The sequence below is a fragment of the Schistocerca americana genome, chromosome 1 (genome assembly GCF_021461395.2).
Source record: "Schistocerca americana isolate TAMUIC-IGC-003095 chromosome 1, iqSchAmer2.1, whole genome shotgun sequence".
Lineage (NCBI taxonomy): Eukaryota > Metazoa > Arthropoda > Insecta > Orthoptera > Acrididae > Schistocerca > Schistocerca americana.
The window spans coordinates 915,989,335-916,012,327 of NC_060119.1; the positions used below are offsets into that span (position 1 = coordinate 915,989,335).

Below are 22,993 nucleotides of genomic sequence, written 5' to 3' on the forward strand. Positions count from 1 at the left end.
CGGTCCGGCACACAGTTTTAATCTGCCAGAAAGTTTCAAGATACATCTTGTTGTTCACTGTGCGTCAGCTGTCGCCTGTTCCTGACAAGCCGCCGTTCTTTTGTGTCTCACCCCACCTCTTTCTCCACCCATTATATTCATACAAAACGTTAGATGCATGTAGAAGATAGCGACGCGCAGGTCGTGCTAGTTACGAGCCAATTATCGACATGTCTTGCAGTGAAAGTGAAGATGCCAACTAGACCTCAGTTAACAAAGCGCTTTTAGTTTGATATCTAAGCACACGACCGTGCTACAAAAACCTAGAATACCGAAGATAGTGTCATAAAACGAGGATGCATGGAAACTATTGTTCAGGGATACCCTCATAGAACCGGCAAATAGTACCGTGTTGCACAGATTAATAAACTGTTGACTGATATGAAGAGTTAAATAAATATGAAGATCGATCAGAAAAAGGGAAATAAGCCGATTAAACTTAAAGATTGGGAAAAGCATTTTTTGGTATTGTTCTCTAAGGAAGATGGTCCCGTTTTCAGAAAGGTTCCAGGAGATAGTTCTGTAGGTGTCAAGTACGTATCAAACGCTGCTAAAGACTGCCATAGAAATGAAAATAAAGACTTTTGGAATTACAGAATCTTCAAATTGAAAACAAAAGGGAAATCTAGATGAAAATTGCGGAGGACAAATTCCTAAAACTATTTATTAGTATGAAACAAAAGATTGAATTGTTACACGTTTTGTATTACCATGAGCGTTTCATTCCTTTCTTTATTTTCTAAAAGAAAGAAAAAATGCAATATGTACTTTTTTTGCTCTCGTGTAGTTATGTGACTCAATAAAAATTACACTGCTTATATGCAACATAGTACATGTTAATAGTACACAATTAAATCGAAAATATTTGGAAATTTGTGGTAAGATCTTATAGGACCAAACTGCTGAGGTCATCGGTCCCTAAGGTTACACACTGTTTAATCTAACTTAATCTTACTTACGCTAAGGACAACACACCCATGCCCGAGTGAGGACTCGAACCTCCGACGGGGAAAGGCTCGCGGACCGTGACAAGGCGCCTAAGACTGCGCGGCTAATTAAACCAAGAAAAATACCTAAAGAAATCTGAGCATTTGCTACCGCACCTGTGTCTCGTCTTTATCAGGACTCTCATTTTCTTCGTCTTCGTCCTCCTCCTCCTCCTCCTCCTCCTCCTCCTCCTCCTCCTCCTCCTCCTCCTCCGCCGCATCCGCATCTTTCCTGTCCTCCAAATGATGTTGTACAATACAGCACAGCGACTAATATTTTGGTATAGGAATGGTGACTCGTAATTGGCCATAAAAGCTCCAGTTCCTACCCTGTTAAAAACGTGTAATACTGATTTTAAATCATTTGCTTGAAAGAAAGGCACCTGGCAACACTCTTTTTTTTCTGAGAGCTAAGGAGCGCCGCGGCTCTGAATCGCCAAGAAAGCAAGAATCTTCGCTGTGCCATGAAATTTGGTTTCTAATTTTGCTACGTCACCATATTCTAGCATAATGTACGCTACCAGGCCATTCTGCGTTTATGCTAATAAATTTCTCGTCAGCATCTACGATGACCTGCACGTTAGTACATGCGACTGATGTATTCATCGCCATGTAATGCTACTTTTATAATTTCTGTTTGGGTGAAATCCAAAACCCGAACAACAGTTGGCAGCCGAAATTTTTTTTGCTATTCTAGCGTAGCCGTGTTAATTTCCTACATTTTGGCCGGGAATCGAGTCCGAGCTTTTAAAGCTATGTGATCCACAATATCTTTCACGGTTTTGTATATTGTTTTCCTACCAACTCCGAACCTCGACCAAGCCAGCCTGGAATCCAGAAGCGTCTCCGCACGTTTTGGGGAAGTCAGTGCTCCTACGCGTGTCTCATCACGTACTGGCATAAAATTTTGAATCTACAAAGTCCACATCTGCAGTTTCAAATCATAACAGTTCTTTATATCTGCTAACATCCCTCCAAATCTGGTAACATTTCTCATATCTGATTGGCAGGAACATCGCCATGGCACAGACTGGTGGACAGTGCTTAAGCTCGAAATAGCCGAGAGAACGCAACGGATATGATAAGTCTATTGGGGTGGCAATCATTAAAACAAAGGCGTTTTGCAGCGGGATCTTCTCATTAAAATTCGATCACCAAATTTGCTCTCAGAGTGTGAAATTATTTTTTTGTCGCCCACCTGCTTAGGGAGGAATGATCGTCGTAATAAAATAAGAAAAATCGGAGCTTGCACAGAAACGTTTAAGTTTTCGTTTTTCTCTCACGCTTTTAGAGAGTGGAACGGTAGAGAAATAGCTAGAAGATGGTTCGCTGGACCCTCTGCAGGCAGAGAATTGCAGGATTATCATGTAGATGCAGAGCTAGCGTGCCCCGCCACCGCCTTATGAATAACCTAGATCTATCTCCGTGTGCAAACTAGATTCTGCTCTTTATTCGCAGCTCAAATCAAGCCCGTCCGGAAAAGCCAAGATACATCTTGGCATATTCGTTTATTCACATACAACTTACATTTAAAATCGTACAACACTTTGGAAACTACAAATCGTTTTTATTTACATCAGTCAATGAACAACACGCCTCGAATACTAGTACAAGATGAAGAGTAAGACTGAAGTTGCTGGTGCGCCAAAACTTGACAATATCGTGTGGCCGCCTCGCCTTACGTGACTAGCCTTCCATCCCTCGGCTTTACACTCTGTGCGCTCGACGCTGCCGCGCCATGCCCCTGTAGGCCTACTACCCGGTGTGCAAGCCTGCTCTCGACCGGATACGCGCCTCGCGGCTGCTCGGGAGTGCTCGTCGCGTCGTAGCGGTACAGAGACGCCCCTCAAAATATCACAGAAGCGTCCTCGCCCTGACATGCGGGTTAAACGCCTGACTTGGCCGACGGTACACTCGATGCATCATTTAAAAAAGATAAAAAGGAACTCTTCAGACCACATTACTTCGAAAAATGATAAAAACTGCACACTTTTGACCACATTAAACGCCTTGAGTGGCCCAGAGTATAATTTCGATGTTGTATTGCCCGTCTGTTGTGCAGATTTAGGTGCAACTGTGATCCACACCGTTTCCCTTGGTAGTTCAATGGGCAACCGTGGAACTTCACCATCAGTGTGGTCACGGGCGCATCCTAAGGCGACAGCTAATTTCCAACGCCTCCACACCAAACCATCTTACCGCACTGATACCATGCAACCGACTGCCACACATACACATAACTGCAAAGCATTGGCTTACTTCAGTGGCTGTATGACCGCCTTGTACGGTTGTAAACATTATACAGCCGTCCGTGAAGGAGGCGACTAATGTTCTGTATGCCTGTTACATCATGTAAATCCTAAATGAATATTATGGAGCAGATCCGTGAAATCAGTAATAGGGTAGGTGATTGGAAGACGTAAATTTTACGAAAGCTCCGTTCTTCTGTTAAGGAAATTGTGTAGAAGACTCTTGGTACACTTCTAGTCCATCTTTCTTAACTACTGTCCACTTCTGTATCTGTGTTAGTAGTAAAAATTTTTAGCCGCCTACCGGTTACACAGTAGCGGTGATTTATAAAGCAGGGAACTAACTGTGCTTTATAAAGTTTATAGAGCAGAGTAAAAGTAAGTTAAAGCATGTAATAATAGTATGAAAACGTAATAAAAACGTTTTTAAAACCCCCTTGTGCCTACCGCTCACCATGGAAGCTGGTACGCCGATTAGTGGGCGGTAGTGACCAGGCTGACTACCAGTGCTCTAGTAGTATCTACGCATTGACTTGGAGGACTCTTATGTTTAAGTGTCGTTAACAAGTGGATCGAAAGAATTTAGTGATATGCTACTTTTCATCAGTCAGTATACACTGAGGTGACAAATCGTGGAATACCTCATAATATCGTCTCGATCCTCCTTTCGCCCGGCGTAGTGCAGCAGATCGACGTGGCGTGGACTCAGCAAGTCGTTGGAAGTCCCCTGTAGAAATACTGAGCCATGCTGCCTGTATAGCCGTCCATAGTTGTGAAAATGTTGCACGAAGAGTCCTCTCGATTATTCCCCATAAATGGTCGACGCGATTCATGTCGGGCGATCTGGGTGACCAAAACATTCGCTCGAACGTCCAGAATGTTTTTCACACCAATCGCGAATAATTGCGGCCCGGTGACATGTCTGGAAACACGAAGTCCATGAATGGCTCCAAGTGGTCTTAAAGTACCGAACATAACCATTTACTGTCAACGATCGGTTTAATTGTCCACGTAACCACTGCCCACACCATTATGGAGCCACTACTAGCTTGTATAGTGTCTTGTTGACAAATTGGGTCCATGGCTTTGTAGGGTCTGCGCCTCAATCGAACCCTACCAATTTCTTACCAACTGAAATCAGGACTTACCTGACCAGGCCACGGTCTTCCAGTCGTCTGGGGTTCAACCGATATGGTCACGTGGCCAGAAGAGGCGCTGCAGGCCATGTTGTGGTGTTATCGAAGGCACTCGCGTCGATTGTCTGCTCCCATAGCCCATTAACGCCACGTTTCGCCGCACTGTTGTAACGGTTACGTTCATCCTACATCCCACATTGATCTCTGCTGTTATTTCGCGCACTGCTGCTTGTCTGTTAGCACTGACAAATCAACGCAAACGGCGCTGGTCTCGGTCGTTAAGTGAGGCAGTCGGCCAGTGCGTTGTCCGGGATGAGAAGTAATGCCTGAAATTTGGTATTCTCGGCACACTCTTGACATTGTGGATCTCGAAATATTGAATTCCCTATCGATTTCCGAAATGAAACGTCCCATGTGTCTAGTTTCAAATACTATTCTGCGCTCAAAGTCTGTTAATTCCCTTCCTGCGGCCATAATTGCGTCGGAACCCATTTCACATGAATCATGTGAGTACGAATGACAGCGTCGCCAACGCACTGCCCTTTTATATCTTGTGAACGCGATACTACCGCGATTTCTATATGTGCATATCGCTATCCCATGACTTTAGTCGCCTCGGTGTAGACCGATGTTACAGATACGTGCAGCACTTCTGTTACTATAAGTGTTTCGCATAGGGTCATGAAAGTAAGATACGAGGTATTAGTATTCGGAAGGGGACCTAATCATATTTGGTTTCTTGTTCCATATGTGAATTACATGGGACTCGCAGTGTCTAATATAGGTTCAAAAAACCTTCATGTATGCACCGTACCTTAGTGTGCGTCTGGAGTATGTGGGCATTGTGATGCGCTGTAGAGCAGAATAGAACGCGCTGTTCTGAAATCATTTTCATAAATACAGCTGAGTCGCCATTTTAACTCTGACTTAACGAAGTTCATGCAACATAAACTTAATAAATCGTCCAAACCTCAGTTAGGTGATTCTTGCAAAATATTATCGGACAAATTCATTTTTGTAGCTGAAGTATAATAGCTGCTGTACTAACAGTTTGTTTAAAAAATACTGGTACAGTGTATGCACACACTGGAGTATGATTTTTATCGTCAGAAGACGGTTCTTTTAGCTTTAATCAATTAAAAAATCATGAATATGGGGAACGAGGTGGAAGGGTTCTTGTATGTTTCTAGATTACTATGAGGGTGCGATGAGCGCGTGAATGATTCACGAAAATTTTCTTCTAAAGCTCGTGCAATTGTTAATGTAGCTGTTAAGGAAACGAATGTCAGAAGTAAGTTTCCTGTGAAATATGCAAGCAGGCAATATCTCCACTCGGAATAAGAAACAGAAGACAGACTACCATCACTGGCAAGATCTACACAGATGAAATGTAACGACCGTGGGACAAAGAAAAAAGGGAAGAGTTATCAGCAGGAATTGCCCCTGTTAGATTTTTTATAGTAGTTGTAACGTCCGCCTCCGTAGCGTAGCGGTAGCGTTTCCGCCTACCACGCAGGGGGTCCGGGTTCGATTCCCGGCAGCAGACTGGGTGTTGTGTGTCCATCATCACTTTCACTATCATTGACCTGCAAGTCGCCGAAGTGGCGTCAACTAAAAAGGACTTGGAATACGGCGGCCGAACTCCCCCGCAAGGGGCCTCCCGGCAAACAATGCCATACGATCATTTCATTTCATAGTTCTGACAGATAAATGGTTCAAATAGCTCTGAGCGCTATGCGACTCAACTCCTGAGGTCATCAGTCGCCTAGAACTTAGAACTAATTAAACCTAACTAACCTAAGGACATCACACACATCCATGCCCGAGGCAGGATTCGAACCTGCGACCGTAGCGGTCACGCGGTTCCAGACTGAAGCGCCTTTAATCGCACGGCCACACCGCCCGGCTCTGACAGATAACGTCAGCATAATTGGCAGCATGAAAACTTCGATTAGATATTGCAAAGTGCGTGAGTAATATTTTTCTCTCATCACTGTGGTCCTTTTTGGGATGTGAAGACGTTGTAGAGGTAGAAGGAATGGAGGATCTTGACTACCACTGATTCATCAATCACCGTATCCAGTACTATTTTTTCCAAATTAAAAACTGCAGCCAGTAGATAAATCAACACCACAGAAGTGCAACTAGCCAGAAAACATAAGTAACTGATAAATGAAAATCTGAGAGTATAAACGACGAGCAACGAAAAAGCAGAACAAAGCAAGGATGACTAGAAATCTGTTCTACACCTCCAAATAATTACTGAAACCTAATACTCTGACTTCAAGAAGAATATAATAATTCCAATCCCAAAGAAAGCAGGTGTTGACAGATGTGAAAATTACCGAACTATCAGTTTAATAAGCCACAACTGCAAAATAGTAACGCGAATTCTTTACAGACGGATGGAAAAACTGGTAGAAGCCGACCTCGGGGAAGATCAGTTTGGATTCCATAGAAATGTTGGAACACGTGAGGCAATACTGACCCTACGACTTATCTTAGAAGAAATATTAAGGAAAGGCAAACCTACGTTTCTAGCATTTGTAGACTTAGAGAAAGCTTTTGACAATGTTGACTGGAATACTCTCTTCCAAATTCTGAAAGTGGCAGGGGTAAAATACAGGGAGCGAAAGGCTATTTGCAATTTGTACAGAAACCAGATCGCAGTTATAAGAGTCGAGGGGCATGAAAGGAAAGCGGCGGTTGGGAAGGGAGTGAGACAGGGTTGTAGCCTCTCCCCTGTGTTATTCAATCTGTATATTGAGCAATCAGTGAAGGAAACAAAAGAAACATTCGGAGTAGGTATTAAAATCCATGGAGAAGAAATAAAAACTTTGAGGTTCGCCGATGACATTGTAATTCTGTCAGAGACAGCAAAGGACTTGGAAAAGCAGTTGAACGGAATGGACAGTGTCTTGAAAGGAGGATATAAGATGAACATCAACAAAAGCAGAATAAGTATAATGCAATGTAGTCGAATTAAGTCGGGTGATGCTGAGGGAATTAGATTAGGAAATGAGACACTTAAAGTAGTAAATGAGTTTTGCTATTTGGGGAGCAAAATAAATGATGATTGTCGAAGTAGAGAGGATATAGAATGTAGACTGGCAATGGCAAGGAAATCGTTTCTGAAGAAGAGAAATTTGTTAACATCGAGTATAGATTTAAGTGTCAGGAATTCGTTTCTGAAAGTTTTTGTATGGAGTGTAGCCATTTATGGAAGTGAAACATGGACGATAAATAGTTTGGACAAGAAGAGAATAGAAGCTTTCGGAATGTGGTGCTACAAAAGAATGCTGAAGATTAGATGGGTAGATCACATAACTAATGAGGAGGTATTGAATAGAATTGGGGAAGAGTTTGTGGCACAACTTGACTAATAGAAGGGACCTGTTGGTAAGGCATGTTCTGAGGCATCAAGGGATCACCAGTTAATACTGGAGGGCAGCGTGGACGGTAAAAATTGTAGAGGGAGACCAAGAGATGAATACACTAAGCAGATTCAGAAGGATGTATGTTGCAGTAAGTACTGGGAGATGAAGAAGCTTGCACAGGGTAAGGTAGCATGGAGAGCTGCATCAAACCAATCTCAGGACTGAAGACAATAACAATAACAACAACAACAACATCAACATCATTCCGCTGAATCTGCGCACTTTATTCATAACTTGGTCTCCTTCTACGGCTTTTTACTCTCCCCATACTCCCCCCCCCCCCCCCCCCCTTGAATACAGATTAGTGATAACTTGATATCTCAGAATTCATCCCATCAACTGATCCCTTCTTTTAGTCGGGTTCTGGCTCAGTTGTCTTGTTTCCACATTCTGAAAAACCTCCTCATTAATCACGCGATCTACCCACCTAATCTTTAGCGCACTTCGGTAGCACCCTATTTCAAAAGTGTCTCTTCACTACTCTAAAAGGTTTCTCGTCAGTGTATCACTTCCATACATGGCTACATTCTAAACAAGTAACTTTATAAAAGCTTTTTAGCATTTAAATCTATATTCGTTGTTAACAAATTTCCCTTCTTCACAAACGCTTTTCTTGACATTGTTAGTCTACAGTTAAATCCCGTGTACTTCAGCCATCATTAATTTGCTACCAAAATAAAAAAAAAATCATCTACTGCTTTAAGTGTCTAGTATCCTAATCAGAATCCCTCAGCGTCTGCTGATCTAATTTGACTGCATTTCTTCACCCTGTCTTCACTGATGTCCATCTTACATCCTCCTCCTCCTCGTCGTTCTCCTCCGCGAGATGCTGTCTGTTCCATTCAGTTGCTCTTCAAAGTCCTTTGCTGTCTCGGACACAATCACATTGCCATCGGAAAAACTCGAGGCTTTTATTTCCTCTCCCTGAACTTAATTTCCTATTCTAACTTTGTCTTTGGTTTCCTTTACTGCTTCCTCAATGTTCAGAGTGAATAACATTGGGGATAGGATACAACCTTGCTTCACTCTCTAACCATTGCCTCCCTTTCATGCCTCTCGACTCTTATAACTACTTTCTGGTTTCTGTACAAATTGCAAATACCCTTTCGCTCCCTGTCTTTTATCCCTGCTACATTCACAATTTCAAGGATTGTATTGCAGTCAACATTGTCAATAGCGTTTCCCAGTCTACACATGATATAAACGTATGTTTACCTTTCCTTAACCCATATCCTAATATTAGTCGTATTGCCAGTATTGCCTCGTATGTTCCTACATTTCTCCGGCATCCAAGCTGATTTTCCCCAATTTCGGCTTTTGCCTGTTGGGTTGTTTTTGGTGGAGGAGACCAGACAGCGAGGTCATCGGTTTCATTGGATTAGGAAAGGAAGTCGGCCGTGCCTTTTCGAAGGAACCATCCCGGCATTTACCTGGAACGATTTAGGGAAATCAAGGAAAACCTAAATCAGGATGGCCGGACGCGGGATTGAACCGTTGTCCTCCCGAATGCGAGTCCAGTGTGCTAGCCACTGCGCCACCTCGCTCGGTCGTTTACCTGTTTCTCCAATTTTGTAGTTTACAACTGTGATCTATTAAACTGGTAGTTTGGTAATATTCAAATTAAACTGATAGTTTGGTAATATTCATACCTGTCTGCACCTGCTTTCTTTATAACTGGAATTCTTACATTTGTTCTTCTAGAAGTCTGCAGGTATTTCTCATGTCTCACACACCCCGCACACGAGGTGGCATAGTTTCGTCATGAATGTTTCTCACAAGGCTATCGCTAGTTCTGACGGAATGTTGTCTACTCCAGGGTCCTTGTTTAGACCTACTTCTCTATCAGCGCTCTGTAGAATTTTTCTCACAGCATCAAATCTCCTGTCTCCATCTATGTCCTCTTCGCTTTCCATAACATCGTGTTCAAGCTAATCTCCCTTGTATAGACACTCTATATCAGGGATATTCAGATTTTTTTCTATCTACCTCTCGCTTGTGGATCACAGTAAGTGGTAAAACTTTCTAACCGCCCACCAATGTCACAGAAATATTGATTTATAAAGTAGGGAAGTAACATTGCATCATCAAATTTACAAAGAAGAGTTGCAGGAAGTTAAAGCATATAATAATAATTTCTTACCAAATACATTCTTAAAAACTTAATGAAAACCTAACTGAAATATCTGTAACCCCCAACCGCCCACCACGAAAGCTGGAACGCTAACCAGCGGGCGATAGGGACCAGGTTTACTATCAGTGCTCTATATACTCATGCCACCTTTCAGATTTCCCTTCTTTGCTTAATACCGGTTTTCCATCAGAGCTCTTCAGAGTCATGCCGCTGCTTCTTTTTGCCCCAAAGGCATCTTTAATTTTCCAGTAGGCGGTATCTATCTTTCACCAAATGAATGTTGCTTCTAAATCCTTACATGCATCCTCTAGCCATTCCTGCCAAGTCATTTTGCACTTTCTGCCAATCTTATTTTTTAGATGCTTGTATTCCGATTTGGTTGTTTCTTATACTGGATTTTTATATTTTCGCCTTTCAACGTTTAAATTCAATATCTGCTTTCATATACAAGGATTCTTACTAGGTCTTGCCGTCTTACTTACACTACTGTTCGAAGTGTTGCATGTCAGTTTAGAATTTTGGTAATTGACTTCTAAAAACCCATTCATCTTTAAAATTTCAAATATTAATTCAAAAAGAATAGTCTGCAAGTGAGAAGGAACATTATAATGAAGTACAAGATTGTTTCTAATATTTTAATTCAAGGAAATATGCCAACTGTACATAAATATCTGTACAATGACGTGCCAGGTCACTAATGACATCGAAGTTAAATATTGTGATGAAATTTCCATTTGATTTAGTCGTAGTGTAAAATATTGCGCATCACAAGTGCATTATTCATTAGCCATAGTTAAAATGATCTGCATATTTTTTGGGCCTCCTTGGCATTTACAACAGCCTTGACACTCTTAGGCATGGAATCGATCAATTTTCTACTGGTACCGATGTCAATTTCATGGTGCAATAGTTCCACTATCATCCACAACAGCTCCAGTTTTGTTGCAGGGTTTTTCTTCTGAAGCCCTTTCCCAACCAGTCGCCACAAATTCACAGATGGATTAACGTCTGGCTGATTTCACAGCCAAGGAAGTTCTCTGACACCTAATTCAGTCATGACAAAACGATTCTGAAATGATAGATTTGGACGCTATGTAACAGCAGTAACCTTGAAAATTGTATTACAAAGAAAGAATAGCCAAAACTCACCATTTTTTATATGTGGCATGGAGCTAGATCCTTTTGGAAAATCCACTGTGCATCGTGTGCAGTGACATCAGAGAGCGCCGAATCACAACTTCGTATTGTTCACAATTTATTGTATAATGAACGGAAGGTGGCCGAGCGGTTCTAGGCGCTTCAGTCCGGAACCGCGCAACTGCTACGGTCACTGATTCGAATCCTGTCTCGGGAATGGATATGTGTGATGTCCTTAGGTTTGTTAGGTTTAAGTAGTTCTAAGTTCTAGGGGACTGATGACCTCAGATGTTTAGTCCCATAGTACGCAGCGCCATCTGAACCACTGAACGAAGTACAGCCTTGAAGCTATCACAATTCTCCGCTGCTCTTTTGTTCAGTTTACGCGCAGTCTGGCCCATTCAAGCTGCTTTTTCCTCATTGCAACAGTTTGAAAAACACAGCAATACTTCTGACCAGAAATAGCGAACGCCAAATCTCAGTTAACTCAGCGTACTGTCTGAGTCAATAATCGGCAGTATGAGATCACATTGTTTCTATCCGTTGTCGAAAGGTACCACCACCACCACCAAAAAATACATATACGTTTCTGCTTGAAGACGTGTCACTTACAAAAGAACATCATTGCAGTCAAAGGCGTGCAGTACTTTCGAACAGCAATGTCTTTGATTCTCTGCTGCCTTCGCTATTCCATCTCTCAAACATTACAGGTTTATTCAGAGCATTTGTAAATTCCATGAGCGAAGAAGATTTGAAACGTTGCGTGGCGTCTTGTAGCTTGCTGGTGACGCTTCTCCGCCTCTTTCTCGGTTGCAGACTGCCCGCCTGCTGGAGGTCATCGAGGCACGCAGGGCGGGCGACGAGGCGCGCGTGGAGCAGCTGCTGAGCGAGTACCGCGAGCAGCGCCGGCTGTCCCTGGCAGGCGGCAGCGCGGCCGGCAGGCCGGCCACCAACGGCGCCCCTGGAACCATCAAGCGCAGGCGCATCCAGGGGGCGGCGCGCATGCGCGACTTCTTCTATCCCCAGGTACGGCGGCCAACTTCATTCTGCACGACCGTCCTTTAATAGTACCAGGGGACCCGTGCGAAACTTCCGCACTTTCGTAGTTTGAAATGATGACAATATTTGAATAAGTGTAGTCGCTGGAATAAGGTCTAACAACCCTACCACAACAAAGGTAAAAAATTAATTATGATCGTAGTGTTGCTCACGCTGCTAAATATTGCATTTTCGGGCAACAACAAAGTTATATTATGTGGCAGTTGTCATTAGAGCACAATTAATAAAGTCATTTCTTGAAATAATGGATAAACTGGGCACTTATCTTTTCGTGTTTCCCACGCTGGTCTCGTTGTGAACTCATGGCTCAATCGTCGAAAATCTAGGTAGTGATGATTCCAAGCTCGGATGCAAAGAGGCCTGCGATATTCAAGAGTTTTATAGACGTGTTTCATAAGCCATTCTTGAAGATTAAACTTTTGCAAGATAGGACAATGGTGATGTAAAAAACTAATCAGCACTCCGAATTTAAGTTACACTTCTTTTTTATTACTTTTGTTGCAACATCACTTCACAATATAAAACATACTTGAAAATACCGTCCTCACTGTTAAAGTTCACATTTCATAAACTGACTACAATTTGCGTCTTTTCAACATGACTACCAAGACTCGACTATCTAATAACCGCTTACGCGCCCAAAAATCAGAGTTATAAGTACGTCAAAGATCATAGTGACAAAAGAAAGAATACACATAAGAATAATATCATTGCAATATAAACATATCAATGTATCAAAGTACCTCGACATTAATGAAATCAAATCTGAATGTTGTCACAGAAATATGTTAACTATTTTACAGAAACACAGAATATTGCTGGTATCGAGAGGTTGAGGTGAGGTGCCGTAATGGTTACGTAATTCAAGTACCATTACAAAGGGTAGTTGTGGAAATAAAAAGAAAACGTCTTTAACAATGAACCGAACGACGTAAAACAATAACCATTAACTTCCGATGCTCGCAATGTATAATTTTCGACTGTAAAATTTACAGTTACCTGTTGTTCAAGAAAAGTTTAAAGAGAAAAACACACATGAAATACAAAGAAGGAAATAAATGCGAAATGTGTAGGTCAGAAGATAGTGTTCGCATCTTATTCGTTATATCCCTAAGGCCACAATAACCCCTAGCGGTATTTTGTGACTTTAATTCCGCGTTTTATGGAAGCACATTAGGCCATATAGCAATAAGTAAATCACAGTTCAGGGCGACAATGAGAAGTATGTTTGTCGTTTCGGAAAATTATTCATTTAGAAAAGTCAGTTTTTACGTAGGGCAGAGATAATGGACTACTGCAATGGTCACCAGTGATCTCTATACTAAGCGCGTATCGAACTCCAACTGCCCAAGCATGTCGGCCAAAGATGTTCGTATTTCATTTCTGTTCGTATTTCGTTACTTGCCTACTTACAACATGACTGCCATGAAATCTCACGAGAGCGCAAAATGAAAATAATTTTCGATTCTGCTCCCACATCAGCTTATTGTATCGCATGTTGACAATAAGTTCAAAGCCAGGAATAAGTAAAGATTTCTTTATCACGCAGAGACGGAAGGAAATTTTTTTGCTCAACTACAACATGGTGGACTATGCAGACAAGAATCTGCAGGCACGCCGTAGTTCCATGCTCTGAGATCAGAGTTCTATATCCAGGTGATACAGAGATAACTAATGATAACGGTTATTAACTGTGATAATGCTGGGGCCGACCGAAGTGGCCGTGCGGTTAAAGGCGCTGCAGTCTGGAACCGCAAGACCGCTACGGTCGCAGGTTCGAATGCTGCCTCGGGCATGGATGTTTGTGATGTCCTTAGGTTAGTTAGGTTTAAGTAGTTCTAAGTTCTAGGGGACTAATGACTTCAGCAGTTGAGTCCCATAGTGCTCAGAGCCATTTGAACCATTTTTTTGTGATAATGCTGTAGCTATACAGATTATCCAGTTAATAAGCACTTTAAAGCAACTGAAGTAGTATTTCTAATAAGGCATCCATGATGACCTTTCGTCTATAATAGCTAAGTCTCTTTTATGATTAAATTTTCCATAAATAGGAAGTTATAGCGCAAAACAGATATACAGTGTCAGAAGCCGGTTAAAAAACCTTTCTAACGGTACTTCATTCATACGTGTACGATTAGTATGTGTTGAGAAAAGGGGAGGTTGACTGATGAAACACAAATCAGCCTGGGACGTCCTGGCGGGTTAAAACTATGTGCCAGTTTGAGACTTGAACTAGGGACCTATTCCTTTTGTAGGTAAGTGCTCTACCGACCGAGCTACTCAAGCGCGACTCATGACCCGTCCTCACACCTTTACTTCAGCAAGTGACTAATCTTCTACCTTCCAGAGTTCAGAGTCTCTATTACGAAACCTGCAAGACTAGCACTCCTGAAAGAAAAGATATTGCGGGGACAAGGCTTAACTAAGGCCTGGGGGATGTTTCCAGAACGAAATTTTCGCTGTGCAGCCGACCGTGCGCTGATACAAAACTTCCTGGCAGCAGGACAACTGCGAAATGTGGAAGGTAGAAGTTGAGGTACCCTGGTGGATGTAAAGCTGCGAGGACGGCTCCTGAGACGTGCTTCGGTAACTCAGTTGATAGAGAGAGCACTTGCCGTGAAAAGCAAAGGGCCTGAGTTAGAGTCTCGGTGCAGCACACAGCCTGCAAGTTTCATATCAGCGCAAGTAGTAAAGGGTACAGCAATCAGTCGCAAATAATGTTTGTTCATCTCCAGATTTCTGTCACTGTGTGGCCATCTTCACTGCAATAAACGTAAGTTACAACTTTAATACCACTTCCGTATGCACAGTCTCAAGTGTACTACTCATGTCAAAGTTTACGTGAGTGTAAACTCGAGTTAGACATAAATAGTCTAGTTGGGGCTATGTGTACATGTAAGTGGTTTTAATGTTGTAACTTAAAATTTGCTGCACTGAAGATGACCACACAGTGACAGAAATTTGGGTATGAAATCAACATTATGTGCAACTGATTGCCGTCTCCTTTGGTACTTGAAATGAATATAGTCGCTGGGCATAACTGCTTCCTTAAGGAATGAAAACTGATAATTTTTTTTTCCTTCAGTCGAATCAACCTAAGTTCTCTCATACGAAATATGGACTATGAGAAACTTGTAAGTTCAGTCCAAGAAACAAGGACGTTTGTCGTATCCTGACTAAAATATTTCATAATCGGGATATAGCTGGCAAACCATAGCTTTATTGGGAGATGTAAATTATAATCTCCAAAAATATTTTGTTCAAATGAGAAGGGTGGCGTAAGTTGTTCAAAGTTACTGTAGTGGATCTTTCTTCGGTTCTGGCAGGTAGGCATTAGCTGTCTACAAATTATTACTGCTTACTGGCGTTTACATCCCTGTAGGGTGATGATTTTGTTAAGAGATGGTTCGCAGATGTGGTGACTTCTGTTTTCATTTTGCAGTGCTTTGGGTGTAGAGTATCTCATTCTAAAACTTACGTTTGTCTTTCACACGCATGCTGAATGACGGTCATTGAAGATTAACTGACAAAATTTATGTCAGTTCTGCAGAATTTATTTAAAGTTGTGCATAGTGTTTGTAACCTTTCTTTTCAGTGTAGCCACGGATCATCCCGAGCATGTGATGGAACCTTTTTCTTTTCATCTCACATATTAGTTTAACACGTAACTGTTACGCCCTAAAACTGTAACGCGTAAGACAAAAGTTTTGAGTATGTTGCGGTAAAACAGAAAACAGCTGGGTGGGATTTAAATATCAAACATGTTACAGACATTAAGACGACAGTGAAGTGCATGAAATGTAAAATGTGAAAAGTGCACTTCTCGAAAGTCCTACACATCAGCTACAAATACGAAGCCACGCAATTGAAATTTCACATTTAAACACGAAATAGACGATGTTTCAAAGTTCTAAACCAAAAGAAACGTTCAAACTCAACATAAAAATTTCTGCAGGCATAACTCATGGGGGGGGGGGGGGTGATTTTATTCTAACGTTTTCAACTAAATTACTACCTCATTTATAAAATAGTGTAACAATACCAGAGATTGCTACGAAATCTTAGTTTTCATCATTCACCGTCGTCGCTGGTGAATTTCATTACGTAGTTGTATTAATCAAAACTACCGAAACAATTTGAACACAATCGCTCTCATTCCCGCATTTGTCATCGATGTCATTGTCCACTGGTTCGTTTAGAGCAGGGCTTCCCAATCTTTTCATCTGGTGGACCCCTTCTTCAGTCGAAAATCCATGGCGGACCCCTCGTCAGTCAAGAGCACAGTAACATTAAATTTCAGAGCGAAACCCATGGGAACTGAAAGCTTCTTAATGCAAGTTCCATGTTCCCAATGACCCCCTCCTCCTCCTCCTCCTCCTCCTCCTCCTCCCCCCCTCCTCCTCTCCCCCCCCCCCCCCCCCGCCCCCCGAAGTATCAATAGTCTTTGGTTTAGAGATGAATGAAAACAATTTGAAGGTCAAAAATTGACTTATGAAATAGATGGTGCACTGACAATGCAAGTTTAACATTTAATGATGCCTGGGGCCGCATACGTGCCAGCAAGCGCTGTGATTGGTCGACAAAGCTAGCTCCGCGCATGCGTAAAAGGTTTCAGCGCATCTACTGCCGTGAGCCGGCGCACAAACGACCCTCGTATTGTTTCGAAACAATCGATCAGAGAAGCCGCATTCTCGGGCTGTAAACTGTATGCGTTCGCACTTAGGAACCGCAAAAGCTGCTTGAGAATACGACTTGAAGTAAAAATACACAAGGTTTTTTCACACGAAAAAAAGGGGGTGTATTTGATTTTCACATTTTTATTCAATAATTTTACTCATTATTTTACACGATTTGGTGAAGGGTGGCCGCGGACCCCCTAGAAAGAGCCGGCGGACCCCTAAGGGGTCCGCGGACCACACGTTGGGAAGCCCTGGTTAAGAGTGTCTGTAATATCTTCCTATTTCTTTTTTCCTAAGTATGGTAGTGCAAACCCAAAATACTGGAAATGATGCCAAGAAAAAACAGCTTTCGCTGAAGGTACACGGGATCCTTGGGACCCAATCACGTTTATAGAATCAAAACTAGCAAAGAAACGCCTGCAACGAGGTTGTGGGGTAGCAGCCAATCGAATGCTTGCGAAGCACAGGAAGAGGCAGGTCCGTGCTACCACACATACAGCGGCGTTGAAAATAAGAAATTTCTCTTAGGTCCCTAGGACCCAAGTGTACCAATTGCAGGTTAATTTGTCTGGTTCTTCCAATAACTGAAGAAAGAGTGTATCATACCACGTAATTTTCGAGAAAGGTAGAGCTCATTCACATAAATTCGGCATCCTTTTATGTCAAAAAGCCGCAGTTCAGTAGTCTTAAAGCGCAGAAGCGTCGTGGTATCCATCTCGTCTAAGTCGGTTAAAAGTGTTTCTAACCTGCTTATAGGTTCTGACATTGACATTACCTAACTCTCCCCGCAAAAAGCTAATGGAGAAGACCGAACGCACTGTTGCCAAGCCGGCAGCCCATGTTATCGGGCGGCATTAGATTGCCGACAAGGAGCACGCAGGGCAACAAGCGAGAGGTGGCAAAAGAGAACTGAACCGATACAAATAACCGCTTACTAACAAGTGGCAGTTACTGTAATAACCGCTCGTCTGATACTATCAGTTATTAAAATAACTGCCAATAGTGCGTAGCGTTACTGAAGTGCGCCCTATGCTTTCGCATCATCTGATAAGTGATTGAGACCGGGTTATATGCATCATAAAATCCTTAAAATATGCATGCTAAATGCTTAAAAATGCATGAAAAGTGTTGAAATATGCAAGATCAAATAATTAAAAAACATGGTAATTGCTGCGTGCATTATCTCAAAGTCGAACCTGTGCATTATCATTTACGAGGAAGAGCGCCTGCCACGCGAAAAATCTTTACATTTAGAACGCTGATATCATTTTCTGAATACATTCTGGGAGAGGTTAGGAAGGGGGCGTTTCTGGGATTATTTTCTAAAAATTTGCAAAATGGGGACGCATACAGTGTTTCAGGAGTTGTTCCTTCTTTGCTATTGTTGTCAGTAACAAGCGGATGCGATGCGAGTGAGTCGCAGCGAAACAATCGGTATGTACAGGACCAACTTCGACGTACATCGCACACAGAGGGGCACGCTCAAAAACTCCGTATATTTTATTTAAAAACATAAAATCATGAATTTTTTTTTTGAACAGCATAATTTTTAAGTAATACTATTGGACCAAAGCATCATTTACAATTTATTTTACATTTTTCTACTGTTGTAAACATAAACAACCGTGCACTGTTCCAAATGCTCGGTAGTAAGATTGTGCCTTCGATCAGTCAAAACATTTTTATAAGCAGAAAAGGACCGTTCTATATCAACTGAGGTAACTAGGCAGTATTTGAATTTCGGTGCTATGTTGGCATTTATTGTTTCTGGTAAAAGTTCACCCATCCCTTTAATAAAACTATCAATTTGGCACACGGGGTTCAAAATCTGGGTTATTGTTCAAAATGTTTTCAAATTTTTCTTTACGTTTTCTTGGGAATACGTCTAGCAATGAGTAGTTCACTAGAATAAATTTATTCGTTAACTAATAGATTCATTCAACGCCAAACCTTGAGTTTCAAGTTTTTTAATAATTGCAGGTATATGGGAAAATGAGTGATAATCACAGCAATGTCTTTTTTATACCGGATTCATTAAAAGCTTCCTTGCACTGGCAAACTGCCAAAGTCTCTGCACTATTGAAGTCGTTCATTAGGGTCTAATGGCCTCGAAATGTTCATTATAAAACACAGCTTCGACTCGCTAACCCCAATGAGTTACCACTGGTTCGGGATGTAAAGGCACATTTGGTTGTTTTTCTTTGTTGGTCTTGATGCGAGCAGGAGCCTTTAGAAACAATTTCTTTGTGGATGAAATCCGTTTATTCACATTCACAAACGTGGAACATACTTCTTCAGCAATGCGATGTACTCTATGAGCAAAGCATGTCACATGAATGAAATTGGGATAAAATACTCTTGAGGGCTTTTACTGCTTTGACCATATAGCAAGCAGCATCTGAAATACACATGAACGCCGTTTCATCTGCAGAAGATTCTGGAAATATTTTTCTAATACCATTATTCACACACCTGGCGATCGTAGAATGTTTAACTTTTTCACATTCTTTGCAGGCCGCTAAATAGGAAGAAGAAAGATCTTCTTTTAAAGCACCAACAATTAAACTTGCAATGTAACGACCACAAGTGTCTGTTTCGTCAACTGAAATCCAGATGATGCTGCCATTGAGTCCGTTGCATATTTCTTCCAGAACATGTACGTAAATTCTGTATGTTAATTTTTACGCAATGCTGATTCATCTGGTATATTTTGATTTAAGCAATATTTGCGCAGAAAGCCTTTGAGGATAGGTTTGTAAGTTTGTGAAGAGGAATATTGCTTGCAGTGAATGCTTCACACAGACCCATGTTGAACCGACGTTTTTGGTTACCTTTGGGCAAATCCCAGCTTCTAATGCAACTTGCTGTTGTCAGAAGTTGTTGTCGTGTTCCATTGTCCTGCATTCCTGCGATATGAAGACTTGTCTTGACATGCTGGTCGGTTTGAAATTTTGTTTTGCGCGAAACGTTTTTCTCACAAACTTGACAATATAAATCAATTCCGTTATATGTAAATGTTCCAGGATGGTCAGCTATTCACGAAACGACGTTTCTTTTTTCGGGCGGCATGGCGCACAACACGTTACACACTACACGTCGTAAACACGTTCAACCGTGTACAAGTAAATAGAAACCTAAACTGAAACGAGCGACTAAAAGCTTGCGTAGTTTGTAGCCGACGGGTACGGTATGACAACTGAGGGCAGTAACCTGTTCGTGTTCTTCTTCTGAAATGATTTCGCTGGGCAGTGGCCTCTCTGCTAGCGACTGCACGCAGTTTTAGGTCGCGGTCAATCTGACACACATCAAAACTAGACCGATCTACAGAACGCCCGTCTAAATTTTTTAAATATTGTAAACATAGAGCTAAAATATGTATCGTCACTAGTTTTTAGTTAAAACATGCAATAACCGCTGAAAAGGAGCCAAATATGCAAATGCATATGCAACATGCAAATGCATGAAGTTACGGATAAATGAACATAGCAGAGAGACTGACCTTCTGCCAGGTATCCTACTCTATAGCTCACGGCAACGCGCCATCTGGTCATCGACGTTTGTAATTATGTTTCATGCTATTCCATAAGGAATTCGTTTCATGCTATCTAACTACGTACAGGACTACCAGGAATTCGTGCGAATACGGAATTAGCCGTCCGTAGGTGAGTGTACCTGTAAGTTATTTTATTGCGGAAGGTACTTCTCGCTAATAGTTCTTTTTCTCTAGAAGTTACGGGCAAACACCTACAGGAAACCTGGAAGTTGATAACTAACGATGATATATCCAGAGAGCAGATACTGGAGTTAAACAAATGTTTTCGTAGTATACGAGAATAACCGTCTATCGTCACGGAGTTCCGCACAGTTAATTTCTAATTAACTTCCTGATGAGTTAGAGATCCAAACTTTCAATATAACTCAGAAGCGGATGACAGTGCAATATAATCCGCTTCGTCTGGTGCGTGGCGAAAGGCGGTTTGTTTTTCTACCTGTCTGATGTGTAGTACAAATTGATTTTGAACTAACTTCTCGATGAGCTAAAATCTTCAAACTTTCGCCATAGTTCAGGGGTGGATGCGAATGCAATATTTATTCGCTTTCTTGTCTGGTGTGTGGCGTGGGGTAGTTTGTGTGCCACCGTTACTTTACTCTTTTCCTGTTCCATTCGTATCTCGCGGTGATAACAATTGCAAGTAACTGTCCCTGTGACCTCAAACCTCTCTAATTTTTACATTCACGGTCTTATTAGTTGACTCAGATGAAGAGAAGCTGAAATAAAACTAAAATTTATCAAATGTCTCTGTTGTGATGTCATCAAAGTGTTTGAAATCGATTGACAAATTTCATATTCACGATGCTAAAAAACATAAGTAAAAAAAACTTAAGGTATCATGTTTTTTTTTTAAATTGGACCAATATGTATGAAATAATTTCTCCTAGTCCTCGTACAAATTCCTTACCTCATACTGACAGTGCTGAAAATCTGTGCTTCTGAATTTTTAATAGCTGTGACAATATCTGTAAAATTTGAAACTAAGAATGTGTGGCACATGCAATAGGAATGTAAATTGTAGCTGTCATTTTTTTAAAAAATCACAACAATTGATGTCATTTGCTGTGCAATAAAACTGTTAGTGACTTAGATGAACTATTCATTTATTAGCTATTACATGCGCTCCACGTTTTAATTTTTACAAGTATTGTCATACCTACCAAAAATTCTCAAGAACATATTTTCAGGACTATCTGTATTGGAAACTTCCTGACAGATTGAAACTATGAGCCGGACCGAGACTCGAACTCGGGACCTTTGCATTTCCCGAGCAAGTGATCTACCAACTGAAATACCTAAGCACGACTCACGACCCGTCCTCACAGTTTAAACTCTGCTAGTACCTCGCCTCCTACCTTCCAAACTTCACAGCAGCTCTTCTGTATTGGGTTAGGAATCTGTGTGGGAGACGGAGAAATTATTTCATACTTTCTAGTACTTTTTAAAAAAAAGTGTTGTAAATAATGCTAAATGTTAAAGATGCATAGCACTCTGAAGGCTTGGAGAAATGTAATTATGCATTCTCATACTAAAAAATTAAGAACGTGGTAGCTGAAGCAATTTTACAGAACTCGAACGATTTTTTAAACCTCAAATAAATCTATATTACCCAGCTCTCAATTTTCCCAAATTGAATGTATCTTTCACTGGAGTAAAACGAATCCATCATTTCACGTCCATTTTTGTGTTGTATTTCATGGTCCTACGCTTATTGCAGTATGTGATTATTGCAGCATGTGAACAGCACCAGAAATTAAACTTCGAATTTTACCTACAGTATTCTGTTTACATATTAGTTAATACCTGCAAAAACACGTCTTTAAAAATTCTCTTCTCATAATTATATGGCAAAATTTCGTGTAATATGTATAGCAGCCTCCAGAATTAATTTCTAATAGAAACCACAATTTGCATACATGAAACACCGATAACCGTTCAAACATCAACTGAAATATGAGGGAAAGCTAATAAGCTAAGTTTATGGCAGATTCAGCCAGTCCGCAATACCCGCAGTTTTAATTATACTGATAAACTACGCACATGGATTCGACCTACTTAGTTGTTTAACTGTACTCCAGTCTGGCGAATTCTGTAGTAAAAGCAACAGGCAGTTATAAATGGAAGTACCCAGCGAGGGGCAGGGGCAGGCAGCTGTTCCCCCCCCCCCCCCCCCCCCGGTCTATATCCGTAACCGCGATAACCGATCGTTAGAAATAACCGTTTTGCCCACGTCTACAACTAGCTCTGTTCTCAGCCCCTCTGCTGATCCTGGGGAACCACATTTTACGTAGATGAAAATTGTGATTGACAGATGCTCGTGGTTAGGAGCGCTGTTGCCGGCTGGCATACAGCATGGCACGTGCTCTGGCGGCTGACAGTTGAAGCGCGCACACAGAAAGAAAAAACAATCTCCAGTGCGCAGCATGCCCCCTCCCTGTGTGTGGAGGCTGCGTCTCCTGGCAGAGCTCAGCAGTACGTAGTCTGCTGCACGTGTCCGCAGAACAGGCAACACAGCGACCACGTAGAGCCCGAGAAACAGCTGCTGTTGGCTGACGCCCGGGCCCCACCAGTAGGCTCACTGAAAAAT

The 22,993-nt window shown here is 41.7% G+C and overlaps 1 protein-coding gene across 1 annotated transcript in view; it reads left to right on the forward strand.

Annotated features, from left to right (window-relative positions):
• The window catches only part of LOC124595119, a 379,626-nt gene that overhangs the window by 137,450 nt on the left and 219,183 nt on the right, over positions 1-22,993 (forward strand). Inside the window, exon 3 of the mRNA XM_047133719.1 lies at positions 11,932-12,141. Coding sequence (XP_046989675.1) covers positions 11,932-12,141 — 210 coding nt within the window. The remainder of the gene's footprint in view (positions 1-11,931; positions 12,142-22,993) is intronic.